Source organism: Drosophila melanogaster, chromosome 2L, assembly GCF_000001215.4.
Source record: "Drosophila melanogaster chromosome 2L".
Lineage (NCBI taxonomy): Eukaryota > Metazoa > Arthropoda > Insecta > Diptera > Drosophilidae > Drosophila > Drosophila melanogaster.
The window spans coordinates 13,813,543-13,841,527 of NT_033779.5; the positions used below are offsets into that span (position 1 = coordinate 13,813,543).

The following is a 27,985-nucleotide window of genomic DNA, read 5'->3' on the forward strand; positions in this document are numbered from 1 at the left end:
TGAGTCGATATGTATGTTGCATATCTCCTTACGATTTTAGATAAGGAAAGACATTTTATAAATATAAATATAAATTTCTTGAAATATAAACATTGAAGAGATAATTAAATTCATTTTTTTTGGGTAAATTATAATATATTTTAAACCTGCTCGTTGCAATTTAAATTCAAAATGCTTCTTCTTCTGCTAAAAAAGCCATTCAACACGAATGCTCTCTACATTGGATTTTTTAGTACATTCTTAAGCATCGAATCAGGGCTGGTCGCGAGCATTTACTGGATTTAGGCAGTGCCGCACTCTGGTCACACCGCGAAAAATATTATATTGAGTTGAAGATTATATTATACATATATATATCGAAGATACATATTCTGAAAACAAGTGCTGAAGCCCAAGCGATTTGCAAACGAAACGGACGCGCGAGCCCCGTTCAAGATTCGAAACGAGTTCAGTGCGTGCGCTTGAGTGTGTGTGACTGCCATGCGACGTTCGCCCGGGTGATCCGGCTGTGCCAGGTGCCCCACGGTTCCAGGTTTCCAGTTTCCAGGTTCCGCTCCACTCCACTCGTCGCTGGATTCAGTGCACAACACAGCGGGCGGGGAGGCGGAGGGCAGGCGGCCAACGAAGGTGCTCCACGGCAGGCTCTCGTCGGCTACTCCACGGCGCACAGAATGTTCTCGGGGCCCAGCGGCCATGCCCACACCATTAGCTACGGGGGCGGGATCGGTCTGGGCACTGGAGGCGGCGGCGGCAGCGGTGGTAGTGGTAGTGGCTCACAGGGCGGAGGCGGTGGTATTGGCATTGGCGGCGGTGGCGTGGCTGGGCTGCAGGATTGCGATGGCTATGACTTCACCAAGTGCGAGAATGCTGCGAGATGGAGGGGCTTGTTTACGCCATCGCTAAAGAAGGTGCTGGAGCAAGTGCATCCACGGGTTACCGCCAAGGAGGACGCACTGCTGTATGTGGAGAAACTCTGTCTGCGGCTTCTGGCCATGCTGTGCGCCAAGCCGCTGCCCCATTCCGTGCAGGATGTGGAGGAGAAGGTGAACAAGTCCTTTCCAGCGCCCATCGATCAGTGGGCCCTGAACGAGGCCAAGGAGGTGATCAACTCGAAGAAACGCAAGTCTGTCCTGCCCACGGAAAAGGTGCACACGCTGCTCCAGAAGGATGTGTTGCAGTACAAGATCGATAGCTCCGTGTCCGCCTTCCTGGTGGCCGTGCTCGAGTACATCTCAGCGGACATACTCAAAATGGCCGGCGACTATGTGATCAAGATCGCCCACTGCGAGATCACCAAGGAGGACATCGAGGTGGTGATGAACGCCGATCGTGTGCTAATGGACATGCTCAACCAGAGCGAAGCCCACATCCTGCCCAGTCCCCTGTCACTTCCCGCGCAGCGTGCAAGTGCCACCTACGAGGAGACGGTCAAGGAGCTGATCCACGACGAGAAGCAGTACCAACGCGACCTGCACATGATCATACGCGTCTTTCGTGAGGAGCTGGTGAAGATCGTGTCCGATCCGCGCGAGCTGGAACCGATATTCTCCAACATAATGGACATTTACGAGGTGACGGTCACTCTGCTCGGCTCCCTGGAGGACGTCATCGAGATGTCCCAGGAGCAGAGTGCCCCCTGCGTCGGTAGCTGCTTTGAGGAACTGGCCGAGGCCGAGGAGTTCGATGTGTACAAGAAGTACGCCTACGACGTTACCTCGCAGGCCTCACGGGATGCTCTCAACAATCTCCTGTCTAAGCCAGGGGTAAGTATTGATACCTTCTGTGCGAAGAATTCTACTAAAATCCCTGCTTTTAGGCCTCATCTCTGACCACAGCCGGCCATGGCTTCCGCGATGCGGTCAAATACTATTTGCCCAAGCTGCTTCTGGTGCCCATTTGCCATGCCTTCGTGTATTTCGACTACATCAAGCATCTCAAGGATCTCAGCTCTTCGCAGGACGACATCGAGAGCTTCGAACAGGTACAGGGACTGTTGCATCCACTCCACTGCGATCTCGAAAAGGTAATGGCCAGCCTGTCCAAGGAGCGACAAGTTCCGGTTAGCGGTCGAGTGCGCCGCCAGCTGGCAATCGAGCGGACACGGGAGCTCCAAATGAAGGTGGAGCACTGGGAGGACAAGGACGTGGGCCAGAATTGCAATGAATTTATTCGCGGTAAGTGCTGGCAACGAAAGTTACTTGCATCCTCCAACTAAAATGGTATTTCAAATTTACAGAGGATTCGCTGAGCAAACTTGGATCGGGAAAACGAATCTGGAGCGAGCGCAAGGTATTCCTCTTCGACGGGCTAATGGTGCTATGCAAGGCAAACACCAAGAAACAAACACCATCGGCAGGAGCAACGGCCTACGACTACCGACTGAAGGAGAAGTATTTCATGCGACGCGTGGATATCAACGATCGACCGGACAGCGATGATCTGAAGAACAGTTTTGAGTTGGCACCCCGGATGCAGCCGCCCATTGTGCTGACCGCCAAGAATGCACAGCACAAGCACGACTGGATGGCAGACCTGCTGATGGTTATCACCAAGTCGATGCTGGACCGGCACTTGGACAGCATATTGCAAGACATCGAGCGAAAGCATCCGCTGCGGATGCCCAGTCCGGAGATTTACAAGTTCGCGGTGCCGGACAGCGGTGACAATATCGTGTTGGAGGAGCGCGAAAGCGCAGGAGTGCCGATGATCAAGGGAGCGACGCTTTGCAAGCTAATCGAGCGCCTCACCTATCACATCTACGCCGATCCGACTTTTGTGCGCACCTTCCTCACCACATATCGCTACTTCTGCTCGCCGCAGCAATTGCTGCAACTGCTGGTGGAACGCTTTAACATACCGGATCCCAGCCTGGTCTATCAAGACACGGGCACAGCAGGTGCGGGTGGAATGGGCGGCGTTGGCGGTGACAAGGAGCACAAGAACTCGCATCGCGAGGACTGGAAACGATATCGCAAGGAGTACGTGCAGCCAGTGCAGTTTCGAGTGCTCAACGTACTGCGCCATTGGGTCGACCATCATTTTTACGATTTCGAGAAGGATCCCATGTTGCTGGAGAAGCTGCTGAACTTTCTGGAGCACGTGAATGGCAAATCGATGCGCAAGTGGGTGGATTCCGTGCTTAAGATTGTTCAGAGAAAGGTGAGTAGTTGGTCAACAGCATAATGTGGAAGTATCGTTATCATTTTTCAAATATTATTTACAGAACGAGCAGGAGAAAAGCAATAAAAAGATTGTATACGCCTATGGCCACGATCCGCCGCCCATTGAGCATCACCTTAGTGTACCCAACGACGAGATAACGCTCCTCACCCTGCACCCACTGGAACTGGCCCGTCAGCTCACTCTACTGGAATTCGAGATGTACAAGAATGTAAAGCCGTCTGAGTTGGTCGGATCACCCTGGACGAAAAAGGACAAGGAGGTGAAGAGCCCTAATCTACTGAAGATAATGAAGCACACCACGAACGTCACCCGCTGGATTGAAAAATCCATCACCGAAGCGGAGAACTACGAGGAACGCCTGGCTATTATGCAACGCGCAATCGAAGTGATGATGGTGATGCTGGAATTGAACAATTTTAATGGAATCCTCTCGATTGTCGCGGCTATGGGCACGGCATCTGTTTATCGACTGCGGTGGACATTCCAGGGATTGCCCGAACGCTACAGAAAATTCTTGGAGGAATGCCGCGAGCTCAGCGACGATCATCTCAAAAAGTATCAGGAGCGATTGCGATCCATCAATCCGCCTTGTGTGCCATTTTTCGGTCGCTACTTGACCAACATACTCCACTTGGAGGAGGGTAACCCCGACCTGCTAGCCAACACAGAGCTAATTAACTTTTCCAAACGACGGAAAGTGGCCGAGATTATTGGCGAGATTCAACAGTACCAGAACCAGCCATACTGCCTCAACGAGGAGTCCACAATACGACAGTTCTTCGAGCAACTGGATCCGTTTAACGGACTGTCCGACAAACAGATGTCCGACTATCTCTATAACGAAAGCCTGCGCATTGAGCCAAGGGGCTGCAAGACAGTGCCGAAATTCGTAAGTATAATGCTTCAAAGTTTACAAGTCATATAGGAAATTTAACCATTTTCCTTTCGTAGCCTCGAAAATGGCCGCACATTCCGCTCAAATCGCCGGGCATCAAGCCGCGTCGCCAGAATCAGACCAACAGCAGTAGCAAGCTGTCGAACAGCACGTCGTCCGTGGCGGCGGCAGCGGCAGCATCGTCAACGGCCACCTCAATAGCTACGGCATCGGCGCCATCTTTGCACGCCTCCAGCATAATGGATGCGCCAACAGCAGCAGCAGCTAATGCTGGATCTGGAACTCTCGCTGGCGAGCAAAGTCCGCAGCACAATCCGCACGCTTTCTCCGTTTTCGCCCCTGTTATTATACCCGAACGGAACACCAGCAGCTGGAGTGGAACGCCACAGCACACTCGAACGGACCAGAACAACGGGGAGGTTTCGGTGCCGGCGCCACATCTCCCCAAGAAACCGGGCGCGCATGTCTGGGCTAACAACAACTCGACACTGGCCAGTGCGTCGGCAATGGATGTTGTGTTCAGTCCAGCGCTGCCGGAGCATCTGCCACCGCAGTCCCTGCCGGACAGCAATCCATTCGCATCGGACACGGAAGCTCCACCGTCGCCGCTGCCCAAGCTAGTGGTCAGTCCGCGTCACGAAACCGGCAATCGATCACCATTCCATGGGCGCATGCAGAACAGCCCAACGCATAGCACTGCCAGTACCGTGACCCTTACAGGCATGTCTACATCGGGCGGGGAGGAATTCTGCGCGGGTGGATTCTACTTTAACAGTGCCCATCAGGGACAGCCGGGGGCAGTGCCCATCTCGCCGCATGTCAACGTTCCGATGGCCACCAATATGGAGTACCGAGCAGTGCCGCCTCCACTGCCACCCAGACGCAAGGAGCGCACTGAGAGCTGTGCGGACATGGCGCAAAAGCGTCAGGCGCCAGACGCACCCACAGTAAGTAGCCTCACTTACTTCTAATTTGTAGTAGCAGATGACAGCAATCATTTTACGTATCCTTGCAGTTACCCCCGCGTGATGGCGAACTCAGTCCGCCGCCGATACCGCCACGGCTCAACCATTCCACGGGCATCAGCTACTTGCGACAAAGCCACGGCAAGAGCAAGGAGTTTGTGGGCAACAGCAGTCTGCTCCTGCCCAACACCAGCAGTATTATGATACGCCGCAACTCGGCGATCGAGAAGCGGGCAGCGGCAACTAGCCAGCCAAACCAGGCGGCGGCGGGACCCATCAGCACGACACTAGTGACCGTGTCGCAGGCAGTGGCGACGGACGAACCGCTGCCGCTACCGATCTCGCCAGCGGCAAGCTCCTCGACGACCACATCACCGCTGACACCCGCCATGTCGCCCATGTCTCCCAACATTCCCAGCCATCCGGTGGAGAGCACGTCGAGCAGCTATGCCCACCAACTGCGAATGCGGCAGCAGCAGCAGCAGCAGACGCATCCAGCGATCTACTCGCAGCACCATCAACATCATGCCACCCATCTGCCGCACCATCCGCACCAGCACCATTCGAATCCGACGCAGTCGCGCTCGTCCCCCAAGGAGTTCTTTCCGATTGCCACGAGCCTCGAGGGCACACCCAAACTTCCACCAAAACCTAGTCTAAGCGCTAACTTCTATAACAATCCAGGTGAGTGCTACCAACTCGGCCCGTGATAACGTGTTTCCTAACCCAACCATCCTATCCGTTTGCAGATAAAGGTACGATGTTTCTTTACCCAAGTACAAACGAAGAATAATTTAAATTGCCTGGCGATGTGATAAGGACGAAAACTACGAGTATGATCCGTAAGATTCAAAGTTGCGAGCACTGCTTGAGTGCAGATATATATATGAGAGAACGGAACGTGAGATATATATATATATATATACATATATACGTAGGCGCAGTTTATGTATTCTAGTATGAAACGAGTTGGAACCGCTGATTTAGATTATTCGCCACTCATTTAACAAGGTAGAACAGACAGACAGACAAAATACGCTCTCATTTACACACAACAGGCACGCGCATATGGATAGGAATGCAGGACACACAAACCAAGCAAGCAACCAAGCAACCAACAAGAAATGCAAACAAGAAATTATGTTATTATATAATTACTATTATAAATATTTGTAAATATCGAGAACATTGTATTGATCGTAGAACGTAAAACAATAAAGTATAACCCTATTGTTAGACACTTGGCGACATCTTTCGATGACCAGAAATATAGAGTATTGTAGCCAAAGTCAAGGCAATCTGAGCAAATAGCATAGATTATCAAGGCTTTTCCAACGTTTAAAGATCGTGGGTATTCTTTATGTGCCCAGTGGCCTTGATGAAGTCGACGTGAACCGACATCCGACTGCAACACACCTGACATTCTCGCAGTGTCCAGCATAATCGCAGCCATTATTAAGATTGTGTATATGGCTAATTAGTTTCGGTGGGTTAGGAAAAACTAGAGCGATTGTTGTCTCACTGCATTAGGTGCAATTAAATTGGACACACACATTCGCTTATTGGAAACAACGCGGATTGACTTTCGCTTTTCTAAAACGTCATGAACGTCGAGCACAAATGCTTCCTGAAATTTTGGGCTGCTCGCCGCTGGGAACCGGTTGTTGTTTTTTTGAATTATTTTCGTATATTTGTATATTCGTATTTTCACGCTCGTGTCCAGCCCCTTATCGTCAGTTATTTGGGGGAGTTATGTGTGTGCAGCAGCCACCGTCCCCAAAAAGCGATGTGTCACCTGATGGCGCAGCGATTTGGATCCTCGGTGAAGTACCAGCGGTTACCAGGGTGAATAAACCGAAAGGAATTCCTGGGAAAGACAGACCATCTTTCATGTCCAATTGTGTCCTATGAACACATCTCAATACATCATAGCAGACACTCGGGGAATTTCCGTTGTTGAATTGTGGGGGGTGGTGGTGGGGTGCACCTTTATTTATAGAGCACCATGCACTCCATACCCTATAGACAAGGCCATCGGACGAGCACGATCATATCTATTCGCCATTAGATTTCGCTTTCCCTGCAACACTTGACCAAGATATCGGGAAGCCAGACGACGACCTACACCAACTGGCAATCTATGTATGTAAGTATGTATGTGCCAGTCTGCCATCTTCTCACACAATTAGCAATTGGCCAAAGAATGGAATTATTCAATGCATTTGCATTTAATGCATACTTGATTGCGGCTAATGAGAGAGAAACGCCACGGCAAATTGCTAGAGAAGATTAGACCTTTGGCGCATAATCAGCGCGCCGTAATTGCTCGTAAATAATTGTGTTACATGAGCATATCAATTAGTCAGCCAATTAACCAACAGCCAGCCAAAATTGGGATTCTGCGATTCTGGGATGAGTGGACCAGGGAAATCCCGGTGCTCTGAGTGCTCTGCATTGCGCAGGAACGAGGTGCTTTCCATGCTAACAGCCGCATAACCAGAATCCACGAGTCAAGCCAGGTGAGATCGGCACCTGCGTCGGCTCTCGAGCGGCAGTGCCTTTATGTAATAAGCGCCACTCGGTTTCGGATTCGGATTCGGATTCTGAGTTGTGGAAGTCGTCGAGCTTTTATAAAAGCGGCAACAACATCGCCTGTTCACTCAGTTCACACGGAATCACTGTCAAGTGCAATCTGCAGCAGTAGCAGCACCAGCACCAGGAACAGTACCATCTAGTACATCGGAAATCTAGAGCGCTAGCCAAGACATTTACAGTATAAACCGCAGACGAGAGCCAATAAAATGCTGGCCAGCGAGAACTTTCCCACACATCACTTCAAGGAATCTATATTTAAGCCGTACAGTACGACGAGTGGCGATGATTTGGCAAGCGTTAGCCCATTGACAGCGACGGCAGCGTTGGTGGCGTCCACGTCGTCACCGGCTGATTCCACCTCCACAGTTGCATTCGAGCAGGCCAGCAAAATGTTGGCCAACGCCGCCAACAATAATAATAATAATAATAACAACATCACGAGCACCAAGGATGATCTATCCAGCTTTGTGGCCAGCCATCCGGCGGCAGAGTTCGAGGGCTTCATCCGCGCTTGCGTCGACGAGATCATCAAGCTGGCCGTCTTCCAGGGCACCAATCGCTCCTCGAAGGTCGTCGAGTGGCACGAGCCAGCTGAGCTGCGACAGCTCTTTGACTTCCAGCTGCGGGAGCAGGGCGAATCGCAGGACAAGCTGCGCGAGCTGCTGCGGGAAACGATTCGATTCTCCGTGAAGACAGGACATCCGTACTTCATCAATCAGTTGTACTCGGGTGTGGATCCATACGCGCTGGTAGGTCAATGGCTCACCGATGCCCTCAATCCCAGCGTGTACACGTACGAGGTGGCTCCACTCTTTACGCTGATGGAGGAGCAGGTGTTGGCCGAGATGCGACGCATTGTGGGCTTCCCCAATGGCGGCCAGGGTGATGGCATCTTCTGTCCCGGCGGCTCGATAGCCAACGGTTATGCAATCAGCTGCGCCCGCTACAGACACTCGCCCGAGTCCAAGGTGAGTGCCCCATTGCAGCCAAGTGGTTTACCGCCAATCCACGCGGAAGTCGGCATCCACTGATTGGCGAGTGATCGTTAGTCATGCCCGTGATATACATATAAAAGTGAAACTAAAAGTTCTTAGCGATTTAATCAGATAAATAAACTATAAAGATGTGTGTTTCAAGATTAAAAGGCACATATTTAGGTTCATAAAAAAGGTTTAATGATTTCCTGTGCTAAAAATTATACTTTTTATGTTCATTTTCGATTTATATAGAAATTTAACTGATAAAGAGAACGGTATTTTAAAACAATGCATTTTAGAACTTAGTGCTTTTCAAGGATTTTTCTACATTTTTGTCTGTTGAAAAAATTCAATTCAAATTCCAATCTAAATAACGAATTAAAACTTTAAAAAACTCGAATATCTACGGAATTGAAATAGGAATTCTTTTCTAAATAGATCGATTTTATAAAAATAGTTATACTATATAGAAAAAGTATTACTAACTTTTATAAATATACGAAATTAACCTCTTCAATCCGCAGAAAAACGGACTCTTTAATGCCAAGCCGCTGATTATCTTCACCTCGGAGGACGCGCACTACTCCGTGGAGAAGCTGGCCATGTTCATGGGCTTCGGCAGCGATCATGTGCGCAAGATAGCCACCAACGAGGTGGGCAAGATGCGGCTGAGCGACCTGGAGAAACAGGTGAAGCTGTGCCTGGAGAACGGCTGGCAGCCGCTGATGGTATCGGCCACAGCGGGTACCACTGTGCTGGGCGCCTTCGATGATCTGGCTGGAATCTCGGAGGTGTGCAAGAAGTACAACATGTGGATGCACGTGGATGCGGCTTGGGGTGGCGGTGCGCTCATGTCCAAGAAGTATCGCCATCTGCTCAATGGCATCGAACGGTGAGTTTCATCATATCCTGGTTGCTCATTTCGAGGGGTAAACTGAAGATGTGTATATTGGCAGGGCTGATTCGGTCACTTGGAATCCACACAAGCTGCTGGCTGCCTCGCAACAGTGTTCCACCTTCCTGACGCGTCACCAGCAGGTGCTGGCCCAGTGCCATTCGACCAATGCGACATACTTGTTCCAGAAGGACAAGTTCTATGACACATCCTTCGACACCGGCGACAAGCACATCCAGTGCGGCCGACGAGCGGATGTCTTCAAGTTCTGGTTCATGTGGAAGGCGAAGGGCACCCAGGGTCTGGAGGCGCATGTCGAGAAGGTCTTCCGCATGGCCGAGTTCTTCACGGCCAAGGTGAGGGAGCGTCCTGGATTCGAGCTCGTCCTCGAGAGTCCCGAGTGCACCAACATTAGCTTCTGGTATGTGCCGCCCGGTCTGCGGGAAATGGAGCGCAATCGCGAGTTCTACGACCGTCTGCATAAGGTGGCGCCGAAGGTCAAGGAGGGCATGATCAAGAAGGGCTCCATGATGATCACGTACCAGCCGTTGCGCCAGCTGCCCAACTTCTTTCGCCTGGTGCTGCAGAACTCCTGCCTGGAGGAGTCGGACATGGTCTACTTTCTGGACGAGATCGAATCGCTCGCCCAAAACTTGTAAACGGTGACGCGGCGATGGCATGTTATGAGGTTAGGTGTTGACAACATTCTCTTTAGGCTTACGCCGATTGTATCTTCTAGTGTATGGTTAACTAATACTACTCACGTTTGTATATTTTTCTGGATGTTAAGTATTACCAAAAACAAAGAACAAAAATACATATTTATAGGTCATTTCATTTAGATTAAAGTGTGTCCTTGCCTTGGGAACTGGGAAACGTATCGGCAACAGGATGCTTTAAATGCAAGGTTATTTAAAAACATAGTGATTAAGTTTGCAAACCCTTAACTATTTCAAATACACTTGATTTATGTATATTTAACATTTTGGGCCTTACAATTTAAGAGGAACTAGTAACAGCCTCCAAGTCTCCTTGACTTCCTGAGTAACAACTTAGTACTTATGATTTAATCTCTAGTATTTGGCAGCTAACTCTTCTTTATCCAATCCCACTGACTGACATCGTTGCCTCCAGCCTTCTCGATTGCCTCCGCTACGCTCAAGCTCTGACCAGGCTGAATACCATAGCCGATGCGCAGGCCATGCGGATTCGAGGGCGTCTTGCAGTCCATGGTGCACTCCTTGCGCAGCACAGTGTCTACCTCCACGGACGAGAAGAAGGCCACCGACATGGGCAGATCCTGCAGTCCGATGCGGGACACACAAAAGGAGCGCGTCATTAGGTTTGTGATGTGCATGGCCAGCGCCGCTTTGGGCGATAGCTCTTCCTTGACCAAGTAGCGCAATTCATCATGGAAGCTCAAGCAGAATCTAACATGCGATCCCATCAGCCATCGCATGCTCACCAGCATCAGATGAAGGAAGTCCACTGCACCGCTCTGTACCACCCAATTGATGCGCGTTGGCAGGAAACGTTGCTCCTGCTCCGGTCCAGTATCCGCCTCCAATGCTCGACTAAGACGTCCGCCCAGGAACGGCGTTCGTGGCTGCGATCCCGTGGCAATCTCTTCCAGGCGATTGAACATGGCGCTTTCCGTGCCTCCCTGCCAGTTGGGACGATGAAATACCTCTGCCAGGGTGCGGTTGCGTTGAATGGCCAGTCGGGAAGCCTCGTAGCTGCTGTAGCTGTTAGGGATAGTAATGTGGTTAAATGTGAAGAAAGATGTGGGTTTGTGACTACTTACGCCCTGTCCTCCAGTTCGTCATGAAACTCCTCTCGCAATCGATACACTCGCTTGCCCTTTGTGATGGAGAACATTTTCATTGCCTTGGCCTTCGCCTCGGATGCACTGAATGTGGGATTAAACTGACGGAGCAGGGTCTCGGCAAACAATTGACCAGCTCCGTAGATCCGGGCATAGTTGATCACTTTGGCGTGATCTCGGGAAATGCCGACCGCCTTTGCCGTTATGGAGTGCATATCGCTGCCATTCGACTTACTGCCGCTGAGGGTCATCCAACCGAGTGGCGTGGCACCGTGCTCACCGCAGGCGTAGGCATCACCCAGCACGGAAGCGATCCACAGCTCCTGCGAATCGACATCGGCACCAACGAGTCTATAACCCGGTGGTGCCTGTACCATCGAGCGCAGCTCCGATCCCAGCCGATCAGGTCGCGAATTGGAGGCCGTCATCCATGTGGGTTCCATCGCGCGACGTGTTAAAGTGCCACAGGCAACAACTTGTGGACAAATGGCTCCGTAGGCTATTGGCTGGCACTTTTCGCCAGTGAATTCATTTGGTAGTTGCTGCGAATCCAGCCAGACCACCATCTGACCCATAATTCGATCCCTATTGTTGCGCCAGTAGGACATCATGCGGGCAATGTCGATGACGCGGGCGGCAGCTTGACAAGATGGATCACCACTGCTCAGCACGTTTTCTGCGAACTTGTTAAGGAAGTCCTTGGATAGGGGGTTGCCCACCCGAAAGGAAGGTCCATTCTTGTGGGGCAGCTTGAGGAAGAAGCAGCAATCATCCAGTACTTTGTTGCACCACACGCCAGAGCCTGAAAACATGAAAATGATGAACCCACACACACGTAAGTTACATAACATACGTACCTTGGTACTGGGTTTCCAGACGTTGTTGCTTCTGGGACAACTTCTTGTAGTGTTCCCGCTTTCCCAAATGCTGCTCAACCTGACCAGGCAGCATGTCAAAGGCCATATCACTTTCCGCCTTCGAGGCGCTGAGGCGAGCAAACTCCGGCACTGGACAGTGCGCCAGAAGTTGCTCCATGGGCAGTCGATCTACTCCTTCTGAATCGCTGCGAAATGGAACCAGGAAGCCCCAGCCTTGCTCCCTCTCGTAGTGCAAGGGATATCCTTCCCAGCAGAGGGAAAGCAGCTTGGGGGCAATCTGCATGCCGGTGCTAATCTCGCTGGCTCCCGGGGACCACGGCTCTTCGTCATCCTCTAGAATTTCATCTGCCCTTTTGGCTGGTGGTTTGCGGCACAGTTTGCGATACCACAGAGGATAACCGGGTAGCAATGGCCGTCGAGCTGGCAGTAGCGCCTGTTGATCATAGAGGTGCTGAAACTTGGCCTGCAGACGTCGCTCCTCCGGTGTGTTTCCAGAATCCTTAAGCTCCACAGTAGGCAGAGGCTTGCGCTTCGGCGGCTGCTTTAGTTTCAGTTCCTGCACACTCCAATCCTCGTCCCAGAGCCACAAATTCTGGCGGTACTGATCGTCGAGCAGCAAGGAGCACGCTTCCTCAGCTCTGCGGCCCAAATGGTACTTGGCCTCGATGCTGAGGTCCTCGTAGGTGAGCTGCGCCTCACGTATGTAGCGCTCCCAGTTGGAATTGACTGGCAAATAGGCGGATCCCATCTCCAACATGCCAGCCAAGGAGGCAGGATGCGGAAATCGTTCTGCGTACAAGGGATACAGGACTCGGAGTATCCGATGTGTAGCCTCCACATCGCTGGCGCAGTAGTTGGTTAACGACTGAAAGCTCTGACGTACTTGCTCCAGAGTTCCCTCGACGAAAATGTTCCTCGGCTCCTTGGATAGCGTATCCCCACCGCAGTAGAGGCGATGCACCTCCACCAGACTGTTAAGAGAGCTCTGCTCCAGCCAGCCCAGATCCTCGGCAGCCGGTTCCTTCTTGGATTTGAGCATGGCCCGCTGGTAGCTGGTCACTCCACTGACACACATGTGCAGCGACATTGTGTCCACGAACCGAGTGCCCGTGTCCTCGGTCAAATACTGCTCCTTCAGTCGCGCCCTGTCGTAGGAGACATTGTGACCCACCACCAGGCCAGGTCCAGTGGTGCCCAGTGGTATGAGTTCGTCCGTAGTGTAGTGCGGTCGCTCTGAGTCCGTGTCCACATCTAATGGCTCTAATTTCTCCACGCTTAGGCGATGTTTCGTCAGCTTTGAGCTCACCCACGAATACCATCTCTTGGTGCTGACGGCGGTGGCCAAAACTGGAGCCTGCCCCTCGCTGACGCACACCTCCACATCGAAGACAAGTCCCTTCTCCAGTGGGTGATCCACCGGCGTGGCTGTTCCATCCTCTGGATCATAAGCTGTCCAGCCGGTATGGAAAGCCCATCGCTTCGGACGCTTCGGCAGCTGCTCGCATTGGACCAGGGGAAGTAGTAACTCCTCGTATGGCTGCACTTGCTCCTTGGCAATGTTGTGGAAGTGCTCTTCAATATTGGCGCCCCTAAGCGCGGGCAATTTCAACTGGACATCCGAAACAGGAGCAGAACTTTCGATATCGACTCCGTGCCGGCGCAACTCGTCTTTGTAAACCTTAGCGGAGGCCACCTGCTGCTCCGAAATGCTTCGCGGCGCTTGTGGGAACAGTTGGGCGTGCAAATTCCGCGAGATCATCTGCACCTTGACCAGATTTTCCGCATATTCCGTTGGGCCATTCTCCACATTCTCCGGCTTCTTTGGTTTGTTTACCTTTTGCGGAGGCTTGACCCGCCGAAAGATCTTCACGCTACTGCTGGCGTAGTGCTCCCGGCTAACTTTGCTGGCGTACTTTCTGATCAGGTGGAACTGCATCCTCGTTTTAATAAAGGAAACATCCTTTAAGGCAACTGAAGTCCAACCTGCGACCACACACTCCTCCGTAAGATTGCCGCCAGCCTAGGTATTTTTGTGCGCTTGCGCGGCGGTCACATTGATTTAATTCAAATTTATTTCCGTTAAATTAATAATAAATAAATATAAAACATTTTCAAAAAATTCCAACAAATCAAATTTCTTGCTGCTTGAAACGATTAATTATTAAAAAACAAACACTTAACATTTGATTTTACGAATAAAAAACATTTTATTCAGTTTGCTATAAAGGTGAAACACTTTAAAACACACACACACTTTCGGAACCATTATGGAAGTTGGTGGGGGGGGGGGGGGGGAAAGAACAATCTCTTCGGTTAATTTATGTAAAAAGGCTTTCGCACGGTACAGAACAATGGGAAAAGCGATTTTGGAAAACATTTTGGCAAATACTTCGCTCCTGGCCAGGCCAACACACTCGCTAACAGACAATAACACGTAACGCTGGTCCGTTCCGGGCCGCACTAGATCTGCAGGTTGCGCATGCCGCCATTGATGCCGCCCTGCTCCACATTCCAAATGACCAGCTGCCCGTCGACGCCCGAGGTGGACACCTTGGTGGCGCTCGCCTTGTCGCCGGCATACAGTCGCACGCTGGTGATGGCGTTCTGATGTATGGAATCGACCACCGTGTCCGTGTTCTCCGTGCGCATGTTGCGGTCCATCGACTGAAAGATTCTCATGGCGGTAATGCCGCTCGACTCCTTCTTCTGCGACTTATCGAGCTTGCCGCTCAGCACCAGCTTTCCATCGGCAGTCAGACTGTAGAGCAGTGGCACACAGCTATAGCCGGCCACCACGACGGACGTGGGCGAGACCCATTCGCATGACAGGAAGGGCAGATAGCCGGTGCGGCATCGAATGACCGTATTGCCATTGGTAGCGTCCGCGATGCTCACGCAGCTGTCGTGGCCCACCCAGCAGACCTTGTTACCGTCGCTGGAGAAGCTCACGCTGTTAATCCAGCCGCCACCCGAGGTCTGCGAGTTGCGGAACTCGGCCATTAGCTGGCCAAGGGGCTTGCGATTGCCCCACGGCGTCGGCGTCGGTGGCTCCTCGATGTCCTTGATGAAGGCCGAGAAAACGCGCACCTTGTAGTCCGTGGAGCCGGCCAGCAGCAGAACGTTGTTCGGATGCCAGTCCAGCGAAGTGACCGTAGAGCGGATCGGCTTCTTGATGTGCTTCGACACCCACCAGTCGTTCTCCGACTCGAAATAGCACACGGATATGAGTCGGGCGCCCGAACCCACAGCGAACTTGTTCTCCGCCGGCGACCACTTGACGCAGGTTGCCGCCCGATTGATGCGCAGCAGCACCAACGCCGGCTTCCACTTGCCATCGTCGCCCTGCGTCCACACATAGGCATTACGGTCGGCGGCACAGCTCACAATCCGATTGGTGTTCTTGGCCCAGTCGATGCCCATGACGCGCAGATCGTGCTGGTTGAGCACGTCCGCCAGCTTCCAGTCGCTGCCCTCCCGGCTGTATATGTGGATCTCATGGTTGTTGGGCGATAAGGCAATCTCTGCGAATTTTTGGGAGTGGGTGGTGGTGAGTCACACTGTGCCGGATGAGTAATTTGGGTCGCACTTACGGGTTCGATCCTTGTTCCATGCGTGGCAGGTGATGGAGGCCAGCGAGGTGCCAAAGGTGTATGTCTCGGCCATCGTGGGTGGCTAAATGCGCTCGGAATGTGCAGTGTTCGCTCGTCCAAATCCAACCACACGCGTAGTTTCTTCGGTTCGGTTCGCCGGATTTTCGGATTTTGGATATCGCTGTGTAGCAATTGGGCGTTGTTTCCGCTGGATTTTAGCTTCGCTCTCGTTTTAATCGCGGACTCTGGGCCGTCAACACGATTAAGCTGGCGTTGCTGGGATGGATTCTGGCTTTGCCTGGGCCGGAAGAGTAGAGCGTTGTGGAAAAAACTCTTTGGAAAAGTAATGCACAAAATTAATCACCCGAAATTAGAGCTGGAACAAAAATCGATGGCCCTCAATACTATCGTTATTTCGTTATATCGATATTTTTCGATTGTTTGAAAAATGCTAAGGTACCAGTGCTGTTACGCACGTTCGGTATATACCAGAGGGAATAATTTGGCGCCATTTCAATGGTCACACTAAACAGAAACCATTTCTTGTAAACAAATTTTTAATAACTGGCTGGCTCGTAATTTATTTTTGTTATTTTATAAACCGAGGAAGTATTTTCCCTTTTGAAAGCCCGTTTAAATAACACCACTTCGCCTGTGGGTAGCTGAGGAAACTTAAAAGCAGACGACAGCTATGGAAGCCATCTGCTCCTCCTTGGAGCCGCTGTTTCCCTGTCGGGAGGCGGCCATTGAAACGCTGGGCGAGCTGATAGGAGATTCGAGTGAGACATATCCCTCGGCAATTTACCTATTCGGACACAGTGGAACCGGCAAAACAGCTCTGACCAGAGCTTTCCTCAAAGAATGTGGAAAACGGCAAAATGTCCGCACAGCGCATTTAAATGCCATCGAATGCTACACCACCAAGATAATGCTGGAGATCCTGTTAGACTCGCTGGCACCCGATCAAGGTGATGCGCTGAAGGTCGACAACATGCTGGACTTTGTGGAGCAGCTGCGTCGGCAGGCCGCTACACGCGTGGAGGATCAGGGATTTCTCATAGCCGTGGATAACGCGGAAAGGCTGCGCGACATGGATGCCAATGTGTTGCCCGTTCTTCTCCGACTGCAGGAGCTGACCAACCTGAATCTGTGCGTTATTCTGCTCTCCCAGCTGCCCTTTGAGAAGTTCTACAACAAGACCGGACTTAGTGAAATCGTCTGCCTGCACTTGGCGCAGTACAACAAGGCGGAGACACAGCGCATCCTGGGATCTGACTTTCAGCAGGTGCGAAATCAACTGCTGGAACAGTTCGCCCAGGATAAGAAGCGTCTGGAGATTTGCCAGGAAGCCGTAACTGAAGACTTCTACAACAACTATCTGAATCTCTTTCTGAGCGTCTTTTACAAAGCCTGTCGCGATGTTCCAGAGCTCCAGCTGACCGCCAGGAAGTGTCTGTCCACATACTTGGAGCCTGTACTCGACGGCACTGTGGATGCCACGGACATCTCCCGGCTTTGGCGGCATATAGCTGGACCACTGCGTTCCGCCTTAACCCAGATTTATATGCGAATTGAAAAACCCGCGGAAGAAGTTGAAGATTTCACCGCCATAGAAGATCAGAGCGTTCGCAAGCTGGCGCAGTCGCTGGAGCTGCCCTACTATGCCAAATTTCTGTTGATCGCTGCCTTCTTAGCCAGCCACAATGCCGCCAAGCAGGACAAGCGATTGTTCGTCAAGCACCATGGAAAACAGCGAAAGCGGATGCAGACGGTCAACGCCAGAGCCAAGGTGGGTTATTCAATTTTTCGATGACTCCATTTGCTTATTTTAATACCTTTTAGACCACGGAGAAAATGTCCACCACTTTGGGACCCAAATCCTTTAGCATCGATCGTTTGCTGGCCATTTTCTACGCCATTCTAGAGGAGAAAGTCGGTCTGACCTGCAACCTTCTCTCCCAGATCTCAACTTTGGTGCACCTCAATCTACTAAGCTTCGTCTCCGGCGAACAAAACATAATGGAAGGTTCCGCTAGGCTGCAGTGCACCATTGGCTTGGAGTTTGTCCTGCAGATTGGCAAGGTGGTGGGCTTTAATGTCCGCCAATATCTCTGCGACTTTATGTAGCCCCTGGTTGTTTTTTTTAGTTTTTAAATATATTTAATAAATAGTCCGGTACATCGCTTATGTGTATGGTCTCCGCCAGCCTTGTGTCCCGGCTGCGCAACTGCATCAGTCCGTTTCTTAGCGTTTGCTCGTTTATAACAAGTGTATAAGGTATGCCGAGCATATCCGTTTCCAGCAAGTGCTCTGCTAAATGAGAAGCGTTCTTCGTCGTACGAATTCCATCCCCTTCAGAAAGTCTAAGACCGGCGTGGTTGAGAACATGTTTCAGATGCTGACAAAGATCAGACAAGTCAGCAGATAGCTCGGAATCACTTTCCACACAGGCAATTCCACATTGATATGGCGCCAGAACGCGGTGTAAGAGCAGGGATTGCGAGTCCCGGCCATGATCACAGCCATCCAGAAGCAGAGCTAAAGGATAATAATATAGAAAGATTTTCAAAGATAGTTATGATGACCACTTACCGCAGGTGGTAGTTTCCAGCTCTATCACAGACCTTATGACAGTCGGTTGCACAATTTCACCCGTTCGCGCATCGGGCAGCCGGAAGTCTTTGTCGTCCACTATTCTCACCAGGCTCAGTTGCTCCACGGTCACTTCTCCTGCATCACCGTAGCTCGTGCGGATATCGATGGCTTGATAGTCGTTGGGATTGAGATCCTCAGCCAAATCGCAAGGTACGATGCGGTAGCGACTGGGATTCGAGGAAAGACGCATCCACCAGATCTTGCTCTCACGCTGCATGTTGTAGAAGTGCTCCAGTGCGCGATGTGGTTCCACTAGGAAGTCCGTGGTTAAATGTAGCGTAGGACCCTTTATCCCAAATAGGGAATTGCTAGTGGGACCAGAACAAGTGCTTTGATGTTTCAGAAGAGTGGGACATTTGGCCTTTCGAGGATGATCTTTGACGAGTTTTTGGAAATTGTTACGGAATTGCTGGCTTTGTGGAAAGGAAAAACGCTGGATGTTGACTGGATTTATGGGTTCTTTCGTGGCGCCCAGGTGCGCAGCCAAGGGACGTAGTCGTGTCCAATGCTGTTGCAACAGTTTGGCGTATTCCCTTCCATGACTCAGTAGCTCCAGTTTATTGTCTTCCACGGTGCGAAAGAAGCCAGCGGAAGCCAGGGACTTAAAGCATCGTTGTATGCGACTCATTGCTCCAGCGGAATGTTGCCCGGCGGCGAAACGAAGTAGTCCTCGTCCGTCACCTTGGCGTTCCGGAGCACCTCCGCCCGGCAATCGCCTTCGGTCACCTGGTCGTTGCGTAACTGGAGCTGCTGATGCTCCAGGACCGTGTACAGTGGACGCACGTGCTCCGTGTTGATATGGGCAATCTTGTCCGCGAACTGTATGCTGCTCTTTAGCGTGGCCAGCGCTCGTTCGCTATCCAGATCCACCAGCGACAGCCGCTCCAGCAACTGGATGGTTTTCGTGTCGATCTGGATTTCGGAGGCGCTGGTGTCGGGAAACTTCGAGTCCACTGGTGTCTGTGGCACCTTGGTGGGATGCGTTAGCTGCTTGAAGTCCAATTTAGTGGCCTTTTCATTCGATTTTGTTGCAATTTTGCAGTAAAAACGGCTGCTGAACAGACGCAACATTCTCACCAGCACAAAATCAGAGGTGGAACTGAGTTTCGGAACAATCAGCTAAATGTTATCTGAAAAGTATTGTCCTTGCAAAAATGTTGATTTATGTGTTTATTCTATCTTAATTTAAAGCAATTTTCTTGTTATTGTGATCTAGTTTAATTAAACATGTCTCCATCACATTTGTTCAATTTAATATATCCAGCCCTTATTGTTAAAAATCTAGCTATAAATCCGAAACGAGAACAACAATCGATAACGGCACACTTATCGCCGGCTGTTATTGCTGCACTTCCATCGCTTCCTTTTCACTGAGCGGGTTATTTTTTTCGTGACCCTTTAATTTCATCAAAACAAAACCGCAATGCCGTACGCCAACCAGCCGTCCGTGCAGATAACCGAGCTGACGGACGACAACGTAAAGTTCGTCCTGGAGGACACGGAACTGAGTGTGGCCAACAGCCTGCGGCGAGTGTTCATCGCGGAGACGCCGACGCTGGCCATCGACTGGGTGCAACTGGAAGCCAACTCTACGGTGCTCTCGGATGAGTTTTTAGCCCACCGGATCGGTCTGATACCGCTGATCTCCGACGACGTCGTGGAGCGGCTGCAGTACACGCGTGACTGTATCTGCCTGGACTTCTGCCCCGAATGCAGCGTGGAGTTCACCCTGGACGTAAAGTGCAGCGAGGAACAGACGCGCCACGTGACCACCGCCGATCTCAAGTCGAGCAATGCCAAGGTCCTGCCGGTGACGTCCCGCAACCAGGGTGAGGAGGACAACGAGTACGGCGAGAGCAACGATGAGATCCTCATAATTAAGCTGCGCAAGGGGCAGGAGCTGAAGCTGCGCGCCTACGCCAAGAAGGGATTTGGCAAGGAGCACGCCAAGTGGAATCCTACCGCAGGCGTGTGCTTCGAGTATGATCCGGACAACTCCATGCGACACACTCTGTATCCCAAACCTGATGAGTGGCCAAAGAGCGAGCACACCGAACTGGAGGACGACCAGTACGAGGCGCCCTACAACTGGGAAGCCAAGCCAAACAAGTTCTTCTTCAACGTCGAATCCGCCGGTGCCCTTAAGCCTGAGAACATTGTGGTCATGGGTGTGCAGGTGCTGAAGAACAAGCTGTCAAACCTGCAGACGCAACTCAGCCACGAGTCCCAAAACGATGCATTGGCCGTTTGATTTACATATAACAAGTTTATTTTAAGTTTATAAAAGATGTTCCGCCTAATCCTTGAACAAGCTGTCTATGTTAATGCCCACGTTCGCTTCCTTTTTTCCCTTGGGAGCAGGTGGTGCTGGTGACGACGTGATTTGCTGGCTCACCACAGCCTCCTTGAAGTCGCTCAGCAGCTGGGACTTGGATTCCGAATCCTGCTCTGGCAGGCATTCCTCTGGGGTAGTCTCCAGGCGGGCCTGCTGGCGCTGCTCCGCCAAAAGATCCAGTGCGGTCTCGTAGATCCTTTGCTCATCCAGGGCTCCTTGTCCTTTCAGGTCCTGGTATATTTGGACAAATTGCTGTGACTGCGTGCTGCGCCTGTGGTCAAACAGGGATATCGTTTCCTGGGGTTTGTTTTCTTTATGCAGCTTTCTGTTGGTGTACAAGATTAGTTCAGTATTGGTATAAGCCCGACTGCAGGTGAAAAACATACGCTCGGACAACATCCTCGGCATAAAATATCTGGCGCACTGGAATCTCAGGCGCGGGTCTGTCGAATCGGGGCTCCAGTTTCGGCGGAAAGGCGGCGTACACATCGTACCAAATGGGTTTATCCTCGGTTTTCATAGCTCCACCGCGTAGGAGGCCCTGAACTCTGCAAGAGTCGGGTGTTTAAAGCTTGCACAGATATTTCGTAGGAGGGTAAATACCTGGTGAAGATTGTGCCAATCTTTTCAAGCCTACTTTGTGCCATTTTGGTAAAGTTTTAATTAATTAAATGTGTTTTTTAACAAATTACGATTACGACATGCAGTGCATGAACTTATCGGTAAGCAGCCGGTGCCTATCGATACCATCAGAGTTGCCGCTGTGAGCTTAACGGACTTATGGCTTATAAGAGCCTAGAGCGCTCCAATTGGCATTTAGACGGCAAGTGAAATATTTATTTTTTTAAATTGGTTGAATTGTAGTTACAAAGATATTGACTTAAAATCTATTCATATATATGGCACTTAATTGAAATAAATTAACTACATTATGTTACTATCGATACCAGTCCAAACAAATATAGTATTTATGTCTATTACGGTGATTTTTCTGGTTGGCGTTTTTGGTATTTCTCGTGCACTTCATAGTACAGTGCTTACTCCATAAGTGTAATATTCCGAATTAATCCCGTGATTACATGTGTGTCTGGTGTAATGAAATCACTGTACACTATCTAACCATTACTTGTAAATTAATAGTACAAAATCTTGTTAGTTAAAAATTAATCACCCACTTGAGTTGGTGGAAGTTCGCTCTGTAGAGTGACCACTGTACCTGCTCTTCATCCACAGTTTGTTGTGGAACGCCTCGCACCAACTACATACTTTTACATACTCGGCTGCGCTCGACGTAAATTCTCGCACTTTTCTGTTGGTTTCGTAGTAAATTTTCGCCTTTTCGCTGTCAAATAAAGCGCACGCATCGGGAAAAACGGAGAAAAGTGCAAAATAACTAAATATAAAGTGTATCAAATATAACTGTTAGAAAAATGCCATTTGATTGTGTACTGTAATAGCGTAAACAAAAGTGTTTTGATTGTTTGTGCAGGTGCAAAATCGATCTAGTGAACTGAAAACTGCGACTCCAAAATCGGTCGAGTTAGCGCATTTATTGCCCCGATTGTTGTTATTGGAAAATGTTGTTCGTTTGGGAAAACTGTGCCATCGCAATTTTGTAGTGTTCGTGCCTGTGTGTGTGCCGTGTGTGCGTGACGAGTGTATGTGCCAGTAAATTAAGTTAATTAAAAACTTAGCTAACTCTCGATTCCACCGCCCCCGCCATGAGTAACTACCATCCGCATTCGCATCCGCACGCGCTCTCGCATCCGCATCCGCAGCAGGTCCATAATCAGCTGCAGAATCCCCACCAGAACCAGTTGCCGCCCCCGCAACGCCATAACCATGCCGCGCCCACTGCAGCAGCCTCCGCCTCCGGAGCGCCATCATCATCAGCATCGGCATCGGCATCAGCATCTATCCTGGTGGCCCATCCTCCCCAGCCGCTCATCAGCAACTCGCTGGCCATCCGGCAGGAGATCCAGCGATTCGAGAGCGTCCACCCATCCATCTATGCCATATACGAACTGATCGATCTGCTGCCCATGGCCGATGCCCAGATAGCCCAGTCCATTCGGGACCATGTGGTCTGCATTGAAGGTAAGTCCCCCTCTATTAGTGCACCTAGTTTAATGATTATAATTAGTTACACTAGAGTTTAGCCATTGAATGGTAAAGCGGTTTCTGTAATTAGTTTTGCAATCAAAGTTTATGTTTGTCCACCTGTTTATACTGTAAATATTGCAGGCTTAACTTCCTATTAAATGGCAATAAGGAGATCAAGTGGCCTAATTGTCCAATTAGATATTGCTGAAAAGTTTATGATGTTTAGCTTAGGTTTCGAGTTATAGATTCTCATTTCCACCTGTTAATACTAAGTCTATCCAATTTGGGTCGTTACACTCTTTGTAATAAATAAATAAATGTGATTAGTATAGCATATAATGTTTATAAGATGTACGACCAAACCCGACTTAACCTGAAAGTATTTTAATGAATATATTTCAACGCTTAAGTGCTTGAAAGCAGCTGCACAAATGTTTTGCTAGAAAATAGGCTTTTAAACGTAAAATGTGTAAGTGCTAGATTCCAAATATAACAGTACTCTTATTATATATTTCGTTTGTTTTTTAATGGCTTGCAAATTTATGCACCATAACAAGGAAATGCTCTGCTTGTGAATTCGAAACTTTTGCTCAAGGGTCACTGGTTTTAATGGAGCATTCGGAGGTGTGCCCCAGAAATGATGAGCAACTAAATGTGCTATAAATTATGCAAAGACACAGTAAAGAAAAGGGTTTCAAAGTCGGAAAGTGGAGTCTATCGTGACTTTCGATGGACTGACTGGTCGTCCCATTGAGTGTGTCAAGTCGGCGGGAAGAGATGCGAATCCTTTGATTAAACATGTTTATCGCTGCAATTGTATCCACACCTTCATTGTGCCCCTTATCGCGAGCGTCTGGACTTGTGGTTGCCTTTGTTTGGAGTGCTTTATGCTAATCTTAGACCGAAAATCTATGAGGCAACATCAACCCCCGGTTGATGGCGAGGATTATTGTTGCCAAAATGCCCATTCAAGCGGATCGCAGCGGGCCCATTGAAAGTGTTGTCGCTCTGTTCATGGAAAAGAAAGAGCTTCGTTTTTTGTTTAAAACAAGCTTTTCTGCCCAATTTTCAGCATGTGTGTGTGTGTGTGTGTGTGTTTGTATGCGGGGACTGAAATTTGATGCCCTCTTCCTCTTTGTGGCAGGCAGCAAAACTGAATACTGAAAACTGAAAACCGTTCACGAAATCAAACCGAAAACCGGTTCCTGAAATGGTTTATTAGAAAATCTCTGGCAGAGGCAGCAACAACGAAAGGCTCACCAAAAATGTAAACAAAATTGTCAGAGGCAGCGGCAGCGGCAGCAACCTCATGAATACTCGAATACTCCACTCTGTGTCGTGCAAACCAGATATGTACGAAACCCGAGAATACGAGAGCGTACGATCTCGTAAACCGTTTCGCACGCGACTTTCTTATTGGCATTGACCCGCAACACGGGCACATTGGTCCAATATGTACAAATATATACATATATAACTATATCGAATACCGATTCTAATTCGCTGTCAGCGTGATGAACGATGCTTTCGTTGGACTCTGGTTGCCGTTTTCCCGTTCCAAATGCTTATTTATAGGTTTCGGTAACGGTCTCCAATAAATCGAGAAGGTCAAAAGTATCTAACGAAAATAAATAAAAGAAATTCTGTGCTATCTGTTCGTTAACCTTTTCATTTGAAATCGATTTAGAAGCTATATAGCATAAATAATCATACAGCAGCTTACTATACATAGCTTACTACTTAACAAATAAAAACGTTTATGGACAATAATCTAAAGAATCGATATAATCTCAGAACTTAATGCCCGTTTTTTTTTTTTTTTTGGTTAAGAGCTCTTGCGTTTAAAGTGCCCCCTTAATATTGTAAGCTGCTGACTCACCGAAATCAGTTCGAGTCTTAAACCACATTTAACTGCTAAGATGTCATTGAACTTTTAGCGAATCAAAGTTTAGTTACATATTTAAAAGGCACTCAAGAAAAATAATGTGTTGCTGATTATTTACGAATGAGATTTTTATTTATGTATCTTATAGAATTTGATGCTTCCTCAGCGAGATTTGTAATCCAATTAGGCCAAGGCCTTGATATTTTAGACAAAATTCAGCAACAATGGCTGCTTAAATATTTCTGTAAACTGCGTACTATTGTGTGTGTGTGGCTACATGTGCCGTCTAAAATTAGCATATGAAGCTATAAATGGGGATCCATAAACAATAGAAAGGCTGTGCATTGAGCTTCTAGTAAATTAAATCGATTACACGATATCAGCATATCAATGGCAATTTTTACTACAAATTGATAATTCCATTAAGGGGGGTGTTCGTTTGGCTGAACATAAATAACCTACCTGGAATTCTTGTTCGATTGTTCGCGGTGTTTATGCAAACACAAAGGCGTGTTGTCTGTTTGGTTTGTTTGTAAATAGCCAAGTAATAGTCGGCCCTAAAAACAACAACAACAACGGCAGTCAGTTGAAATGCCGCTGGCGGTAGTGAAAAACAAATTTCCTCTCTTATCTCAAATGGCTTGCGACTGCCCATTAAAGCGATTGCAATTAGCCCCAAACGAATTTTTCTGTTGATCTACCCTTTCGCAGAGTGGGTCCATTAATTTCGTTCTCAGGATGACTCACGTTCGAGTCCATTATTTTGCGATTTAAGTGTACAATATTTAATAATTACGCGATTATTTGGTGAAAGTTCATGGCTGTCTTTTGGTTTCTTTCTCATTTTTTCGTAGTTATCTATATCTAAATGGCATTTTAATTGCGAATTAATCTACGAATGTATATGCTACCTATTTGTAATATCATTCCATTTGCTTACATTCAGATACTTATCTTTATTGAGTTGCTTTTGTGAGCGGTATTACCATTTATTTGCAATCTTAAAGATAGCACCATTCATAAGTAGCTGTAAACATTGTTATCGTATATTTTTTGAATATTTATCAGCCAAAAGCTGATATCGCAGACAGGTAACTCGAAACTTTAGCACCTGCCCTCCAATTTCGAATTGAACAATCTCATCTCAACTTCTGACCTCTTATCTGTCGGCGGTTTAGCCTGTTGTCTTTATTGCTTTTTCGCTTTGGGCAACGAATTGTTTTCTTGTTTTCTTTTAATTGTCGAATAATATTGACTGGCGGACTTTTGAGCAAACTGTTTGCCACTGTCATCCGCATATCGCATTTTTTTTCGTGTTTTTCGAAACGCCGTTTGATATGGCTTATGTCTGTGTCATTCGGAAGTGGAAATTGTTTGCGTCGATACGCTCGAGAGCATGACATGGAGATGCCATTGGGGCCACAAATACATGTGAAAGCTCACACAAAGATGCCGGCTATACACTGGAGAAAATTACCTTGCCGAGCTAATATTACATAGTCAGAAATCAAATTGTATGTTGTTTATACAGTCAGAAAAAACGCTTATTATTGGAAACTACAATGCGTATATAGGTATTTCTTTTAAACACTGTATCGTCTTGCAAACTTGTAAAAAATCTTTTAAATAAATAGTTTAAGTTCATATAGTTTTTAACTGCAGATTTGTAAGAATTACACTTTTTTAAAGTTCAATAAATTTTACATATCATATGTAGTGCCCGTTTTTCCCAGTGTACAAGAGCGGATTTTCAAATATCAGCGACACATGTGCAACCGGCAGAGTGGAAGGCATGCGTGTCCGTCGTCTGCCCCTGCCACATTGCCACTCCCCCTTTGGTCGCCCCCGTTTACCCGCGAAGTACGCGTTTATTTTTAAAGCAAATTGCATTAAAAATACCTCGCACTTTGCTAGCGTTTTGCTATTTCAATTGCAATTGCACAATTGCACCTTGTTCTTGCAATAGCAATTGCGCTAACTTATTTTCGTTCTCGATTGACAGCGGAAAGTGCAACAAATAAAGTGCGCTCAGTCGGAAGAGCTTTGGCGTTTTTTAAATTAACTCATAATATGTCCAAATTTGGCTGTCGCATCGAATGATTCACGAATTCGTGATGGGTGTATATGAACTTATCATTCCACAGCAGGCGTCTCGCATTCGATACAGTGGGTTGAAAAAACTGTAAAAAAAACCATTCAAGATCAAGAGCTACTCTTACCAAATAAAAGGGAAAAGATACTTAAAATCTTAAGTTCACTTATGTAAGATCGGATTCACACCTCAAATTTATCCATTGAAATTTGTGATAAACCGTTAAAGCGTGATATTTCCGCTATTTTCCAATACAATACCCATAAAATGTGTCAACAGTGAATTCAAATTTGGAAATTTAAGTATGTCGATTGCGCCTTGGTGTGGGTTTGTCAATAAATTTGTGACTACGTTGCTGGAATAATTATTTGCGAAATAAGACATACCGTTCGTTCGATACATTTATAGTTTATTGAGATTTACTATTCGTTCTGGCTCGCTATCCCATTGCCAACGACTTTGCCACTAATCTTGGCCATTTCCCAGAAGTAATCGGCCACATCGCTCACGAACTTGGTGGATATATTCTGCAGCTTCTGGCCGGTCAGGAGTGTCTTATATTGCAAGTCGGTGAGTCCTGTCTCGGATTGCCGATTAATCAGCAGTGGAGAGTCCTTGAACTGCAAAAGGGATATTAACAGTTTGTTTATTTGATGAATACCAATGTAGGTATCTATTACCTCTTCGAAGATATTCTGCCACAGCTCATCCTTTCGGTCCAGTTCCTGCTCATCAATGGCTTGGCTCAGGCGCGTTATATAAAGACTGATATCTTGGAATCGCTTGGTCTGGGGATTCAGAGCGGCCTTCACCTCGGAGAAATAGGCGATTTGTGATCGGAACAACGAGTTCAGCAGGTGGACTGTCTCCTCCTTGGCCTGTCTCTCCAACTCCCTTTGCACTGGATCATCGGAGTTTAGGAGTTGTGGATTTGTGGGCTTGGCAGCCACTATTAATAGCTGTTCAATTAAAGACAGTTTTTTTTTTTAGTATTTTAATAAATTTGGAGAACTTAACGCATTCCTAACCTGGGCTACTAAAAGTAAAGGAATATATTTCAGCATCGCGTCTTATTGATAAAAAATCGAAAGCCTCCTCACTCAATGAATGGT

The 27,985-nt window shown here is 48.5% G+C and overlaps 11 protein-coding genes across 15 annotated transcripts in view; 5 read left to right on the top strand and 6 right to left on the bottom strand.

The window, feature by feature from the left end:
* Positions 1-273: 273 nt before the first annotated feature.
* Sos (Son of sevenless) lies at positions 274-6,282 on the top strand. Its single transcript, NM_057249.6, has 7 exons — positions 274-1,763; positions 1,817-2,174; positions 2,237-3,159; positions 3,224-4,072; positions 4,135-5,025; positions 5,094-5,727; positions 5,793-6,282. Exons 1-7 carry the CDS (start codon positions 672-674, stop codon positions 5,834-5,836), a joined length of 4,791 nt encoding a protein of 1,596 aa, NP_476597.2. The 5' UTR covers positions 274-671; the 3' UTR covers positions 5,837-6,282.
* Positions 6,283-7,705: 1,423 nt separating this feature from the next.
* b (black) lies at positions 7,706-10,437 on the top strand. Of its 3 annotated transcripts, none has more exons than NM_057440.5 (3): positions 7,706-8,606; positions 9,140-9,507; positions 9,572-10,328. In NM_057440.5, exons 1-3 carry the CDS (start codon positions 7,845-7,847, stop codon positions 10,167-10,169), a joined length of 1,728 nt encoding a protein of 575 aa, NP_476788.1. In that variant the 5' UTR covers positions 7,706-7,844; the 3' UTR covers positions 10,170-10,328. The 3 variants fall into 2 exon arrangements, with proteins under 3 accessions (NP_001246025.1, NP_476788.1, NP_001285910.1); NM_001259096.2 differs by having other exon boundaries at positions 9,572-10,437.
* PolG1 (DNA polymerase gamma subunit 1) lies at positions 10,438-14,230 on the bottom strand. Its single transcript, NM_057473.4, has 3 exons — positions 12,193-14,230; positions 11,315-12,137; positions 10,438-11,255 (listed from the first exon to the last, which is right to left on the bottom strand). The coding sequence occupies exons 1-3, from the start codon at positions 14,147-14,149 to the stop codon at positions 10,598-10,600; spliced, it is 3,438 nt and encodes a 1,145-aa protein (NP_476821.1). The 5' UTR covers positions 14,150-14,230; the 3' UTR covers positions 10,438-10,597.
* A 168-nt stretch (positions 14,231-14,398) lies between these two features.
* On the bottom strand, positions 14,399-16,199 carry Arpc1 (Actin-related protein 2/3 complex, subunit 1). Of its 2 annotated transcripts, NM_165063.3 has the most exons (3): positions 16,168-16,199; positions 15,804-16,101; positions 14,399-15,734 (listed from the first exon to the last, which is right to left on the bottom strand). In NM_165063.3, exons 2-3 carry the CDS (start codon positions 15,874-15,876, stop codon positions 14,674-14,676), a joined length of 1,134 nt encoding a protein of 377 aa, NP_723845.1. In that variant the 5' UTR covers positions 15,877-16,101; positions 16,168-16,199; the 3' UTR covers positions 14,399-14,673. The 2 variants fall into 2 exon arrangements, with proteins under 2 accessions (NP_723845.1, NP_476596.1); NM_057248.5 differs by having other exon boundaries at positions 15,804-16,199.
* A 95-nt stretch (positions 16,200-16,294) lies between these two features.
* Orc5 (Origin recognition complex subunit 5) lies at positions 16,295-18,034 on the top strand. The gene is made up of 2 exons (NM_057784.8): positions 16,295-17,592; positions 17,646-18,034. The coding sequence occupies exons 1-2, from the start codon at positions 16,495-16,497 to the stop codon at positions 17,928-17,930; spliced, it is 1,383 nt and encodes a 460-aa protein (NP_477132.1). The 5' UTR covers positions 16,295-16,494; the 3' UTR covers positions 17,931-18,034.
* On the bottom strand, positions 17,940-19,563 carry GatC (Glutamyl-tRNA amidotransferase, subunit C). Its single transcript, NM_001032092.3, has 2 exons — positions 18,396-19,563; positions 17,940-18,341 (listed from the first exon to the last, which is right to left on the bottom strand). The coding sequence occupies exon 1, from the start codon at positions 19,527-19,529 to the stop codon at positions 19,083-19,085; it is 447 nt and encodes a 148-aa protein (NP_001027263.1). The 5' UTR covers positions 19,530-19,563; the 3' UTR covers positions 17,940-18,341; positions 18,396-19,082.
* On the bottom strand, positions 17,940-19,563 carry PolG2 (DNA polymerase gamma subunit 2). The gene is made up of 2 exons (NM_001032091.3): positions 18,396-19,563; positions 17,940-18,341 (listed from the first exon to the last, which is right to left on the bottom strand). The coding sequence occupies exons 1-2, from the start codon at positions 19,084-19,086 to the stop codon at positions 17,947-17,949; spliced, it is 1,086 nt and encodes a 361-aa protein (NP_001027262.1). The 5' UTR covers positions 19,087-19,563; the 3' UTR covers positions 17,940-17,946.
* A 231-nt stretch (positions 19,564-19,794) lies between these two features.
* Positions 19,795-20,764, top strand: Polr2C (RNA polymerase II subunit C). Its single transcript, NM_058071.4, has one exon. It carries the CDS (start codon positions 19,882-19,884, stop codon positions 20,707-20,709), a length of 828 nt encoding a protein of 275 aa, NP_477419.1. The 5' UTR covers positions 19,795-19,881; the 3' UTR covers positions 20,710-20,764.
* On the bottom strand, positions 20,708-21,530 carry mRpS23 (mitochondrial ribosomal protein S23). Its single transcript, NM_165065.4, has 3 exons — positions 21,397-21,530; positions 21,180-21,341; positions 20,708-21,118 (listed from the first exon to the last, which is right to left on the bottom strand). The coding sequence occupies exons 1-3, from the start codon at positions 21,438-21,440 to the stop codon at positions 20,755-20,757; spliced, it is 570 nt and encodes a 189-aa protein (NP_723847.1). The 5' UTR covers positions 21,441-21,530; the 3' UTR covers positions 20,708-20,754.
* Positions 21,531-22,021: 491 nt separating this feature from the next.
* CenG1A (Centaurin gamma 1A) overlaps positions 22,022-27,985 on the top strand; it is a 63,149-nt gene continuing 57,185 nt past the window's right edge. Inside the window, exon 1 of the mRNA NM_165067.2 lies at positions 22,022-22,890. Within this exon, the coding sequence (NP_723849.1) occupies positions 22,515-22,890 (376 nt within the window). The 5' untranslated portion in view covers positions 22,022-22,514. The remainder of the gene's footprint in view (positions 22,891-27,985) is intronic.
* On the bottom strand, positions 25,720-27,978 carry CG33307 (uncharacterized protein). Of its 2 annotated transcripts, NM_001298982.1 has the most exons (4): positions 27,902-27,978; positions 27,554-27,832; positions 27,260-27,493; positions 25,720-26,961 (listed from the first exon to the last, which is right to left on the bottom strand). In NM_001298982.1, the coding sequence occupies exons 1-3, from the start codon at positions 27,935-27,937 to the stop codon at positions 27,296-27,298; spliced, it is 513 nt and encodes a 170-aa protein (NP_001285911.1). In that variant the 5' UTR covers positions 27,938-27,978; the 3' UTR covers positions 25,720-26,961; positions 27,260-27,295. The 2 variants fall into 2 exon arrangements, with proteins under 2 accessions (NP_001285911.1, NP_995705.1); NM_205983.3 differs by lacking the exon at positions 25,720-26,961 and having other exon boundaries at positions 27,264-27,493.

Coding starts and splice junctions, on each gene's coding strand:
- Sos (NM_057249.6), top strand. CDS start 672: ATGTTCTCGGGGCCCAGCGGCCATGCCCACACCATTAGCTACGGGGGC. Junction 1,764..1,816: donor ATCTCCTGTCTAAGCCAGGG/GTAAGTATTGAT, acceptor CCCTGCTTTTAG/GCCTCATCTCTGACCACAGC. Junction 5,728..5,792: donor TAACTTCTATAACAATCCAG/GTGAGTGCTACC, acceptor ATCCGTTTGCAG/ATAAAGGTACGATGTTTCTT.
- b (NM_001259096.2), top strand. CDS start 7,845: ATGCTGGCCAGCGAGAACTTTCCCACACATCACTTCAAGGAATCTATA. Junction 8,607..9,139: donor GACACTCGCCCGAGTCCAAG/GTGAGTGCCCCA, acceptor TTCAATCCGCAG/AAAAACGGACTCTTTAATGC. Junction 9,508..9,571: donor CTGCTCAATGGCATCGAACG/GTGAGTTTCATC, acceptor GTATATTGGCAG/GGCTGATTCGGTCACTTGGA.
- PolG1 (NM_057473.4), bottom strand. CDS start 14,149: ATGCAGTTCCACCTGATCAGAAAGTACGCCAGCAAAGTTAGCCGGGAG. Junction 12,138..12,192: donor TCTGGAAACCCAGTACCAAG/GTACGTATGTTA, acceptor TCATGTTTTCAG/GCTCTGGCGTGTGGTGCAAC. Junction 11,256..11,314: donor GACGAACTGGAGGACAGGGC/GTAAGTAGTCAC, acceptor TATCCCTAACAG/CTACAGCAGCTACGAGGCTT.
- Arpc1 (NM_165063.3), bottom strand. CDS start 15,876: ATGGCCGAGACATACACCTTTGGCACCTCGCTGGCCTCCATCACCTGC. Junction 15,735..15,803: donor ATGGAACAAGGATCGAACCC/GTAAGTGCGACC, acceptor AAAAATTCGCAG/AGATTGCCTTATCGCCCAAC.
- Orc5 (NM_057784.8), top strand. CDS start 16,495: ATGGAAGCCATCTGCTCCTCCTTGGAGCCGCTGTTTCCCTGTCGGGAG. Junction 17,593..17,645: donor CGGTCAACGCCAGAGCCAAG/GTGGGTTATTCA, acceptor AATACCTTTTAG/ACCACGGAGAAAATGTCCAC.
- Polr2C (NM_058071.4), top strand. CDS start 19,882: ATGCCGTACGCCAACCAGCCGTCCGTGCAGATAACCGAGCTGACGGAC.
- mRpS23 (NM_165065.4), bottom strand. CDS start 21,440: ATGGCACAAAGTAGGCTTGAAAAGATTGGCACAATCTTCACCAG. Junction 21,342..21,396: donor ATTGGCACAATCTTCACCAG/GTATTTACCCTC, acceptor CGACTCTTGCAG/AGTTCAGGGCCTCCTACGCG. Junction 21,119..21,179: donor GCCGAGGATGTTGTCCGAGC/GTATGTTTTTCA, acceptor GTACACCAACAG/AAAGCTGCATAAAGAAAACA.
- CG33307 (NM_001298982.1), bottom strand. CDS start 27,937: ATGCTGAAATATATTCCTTTACTTTTAGTAGCCCAG. Junction 27,833..27,901: donor CTTTACTTTTAGTAGCCCAG/GTTAGGAATGCG, acceptor TTAATTGAACAG/CTATTAATAGTGGCTGCCAA. Junction 27,494..27,553: donor GGCAGAATATCTTCGAAGAG/GTAATAGATACC, acceptor TCCCTTTTGCAG/TTCAAGGACTCTCCACTGCT.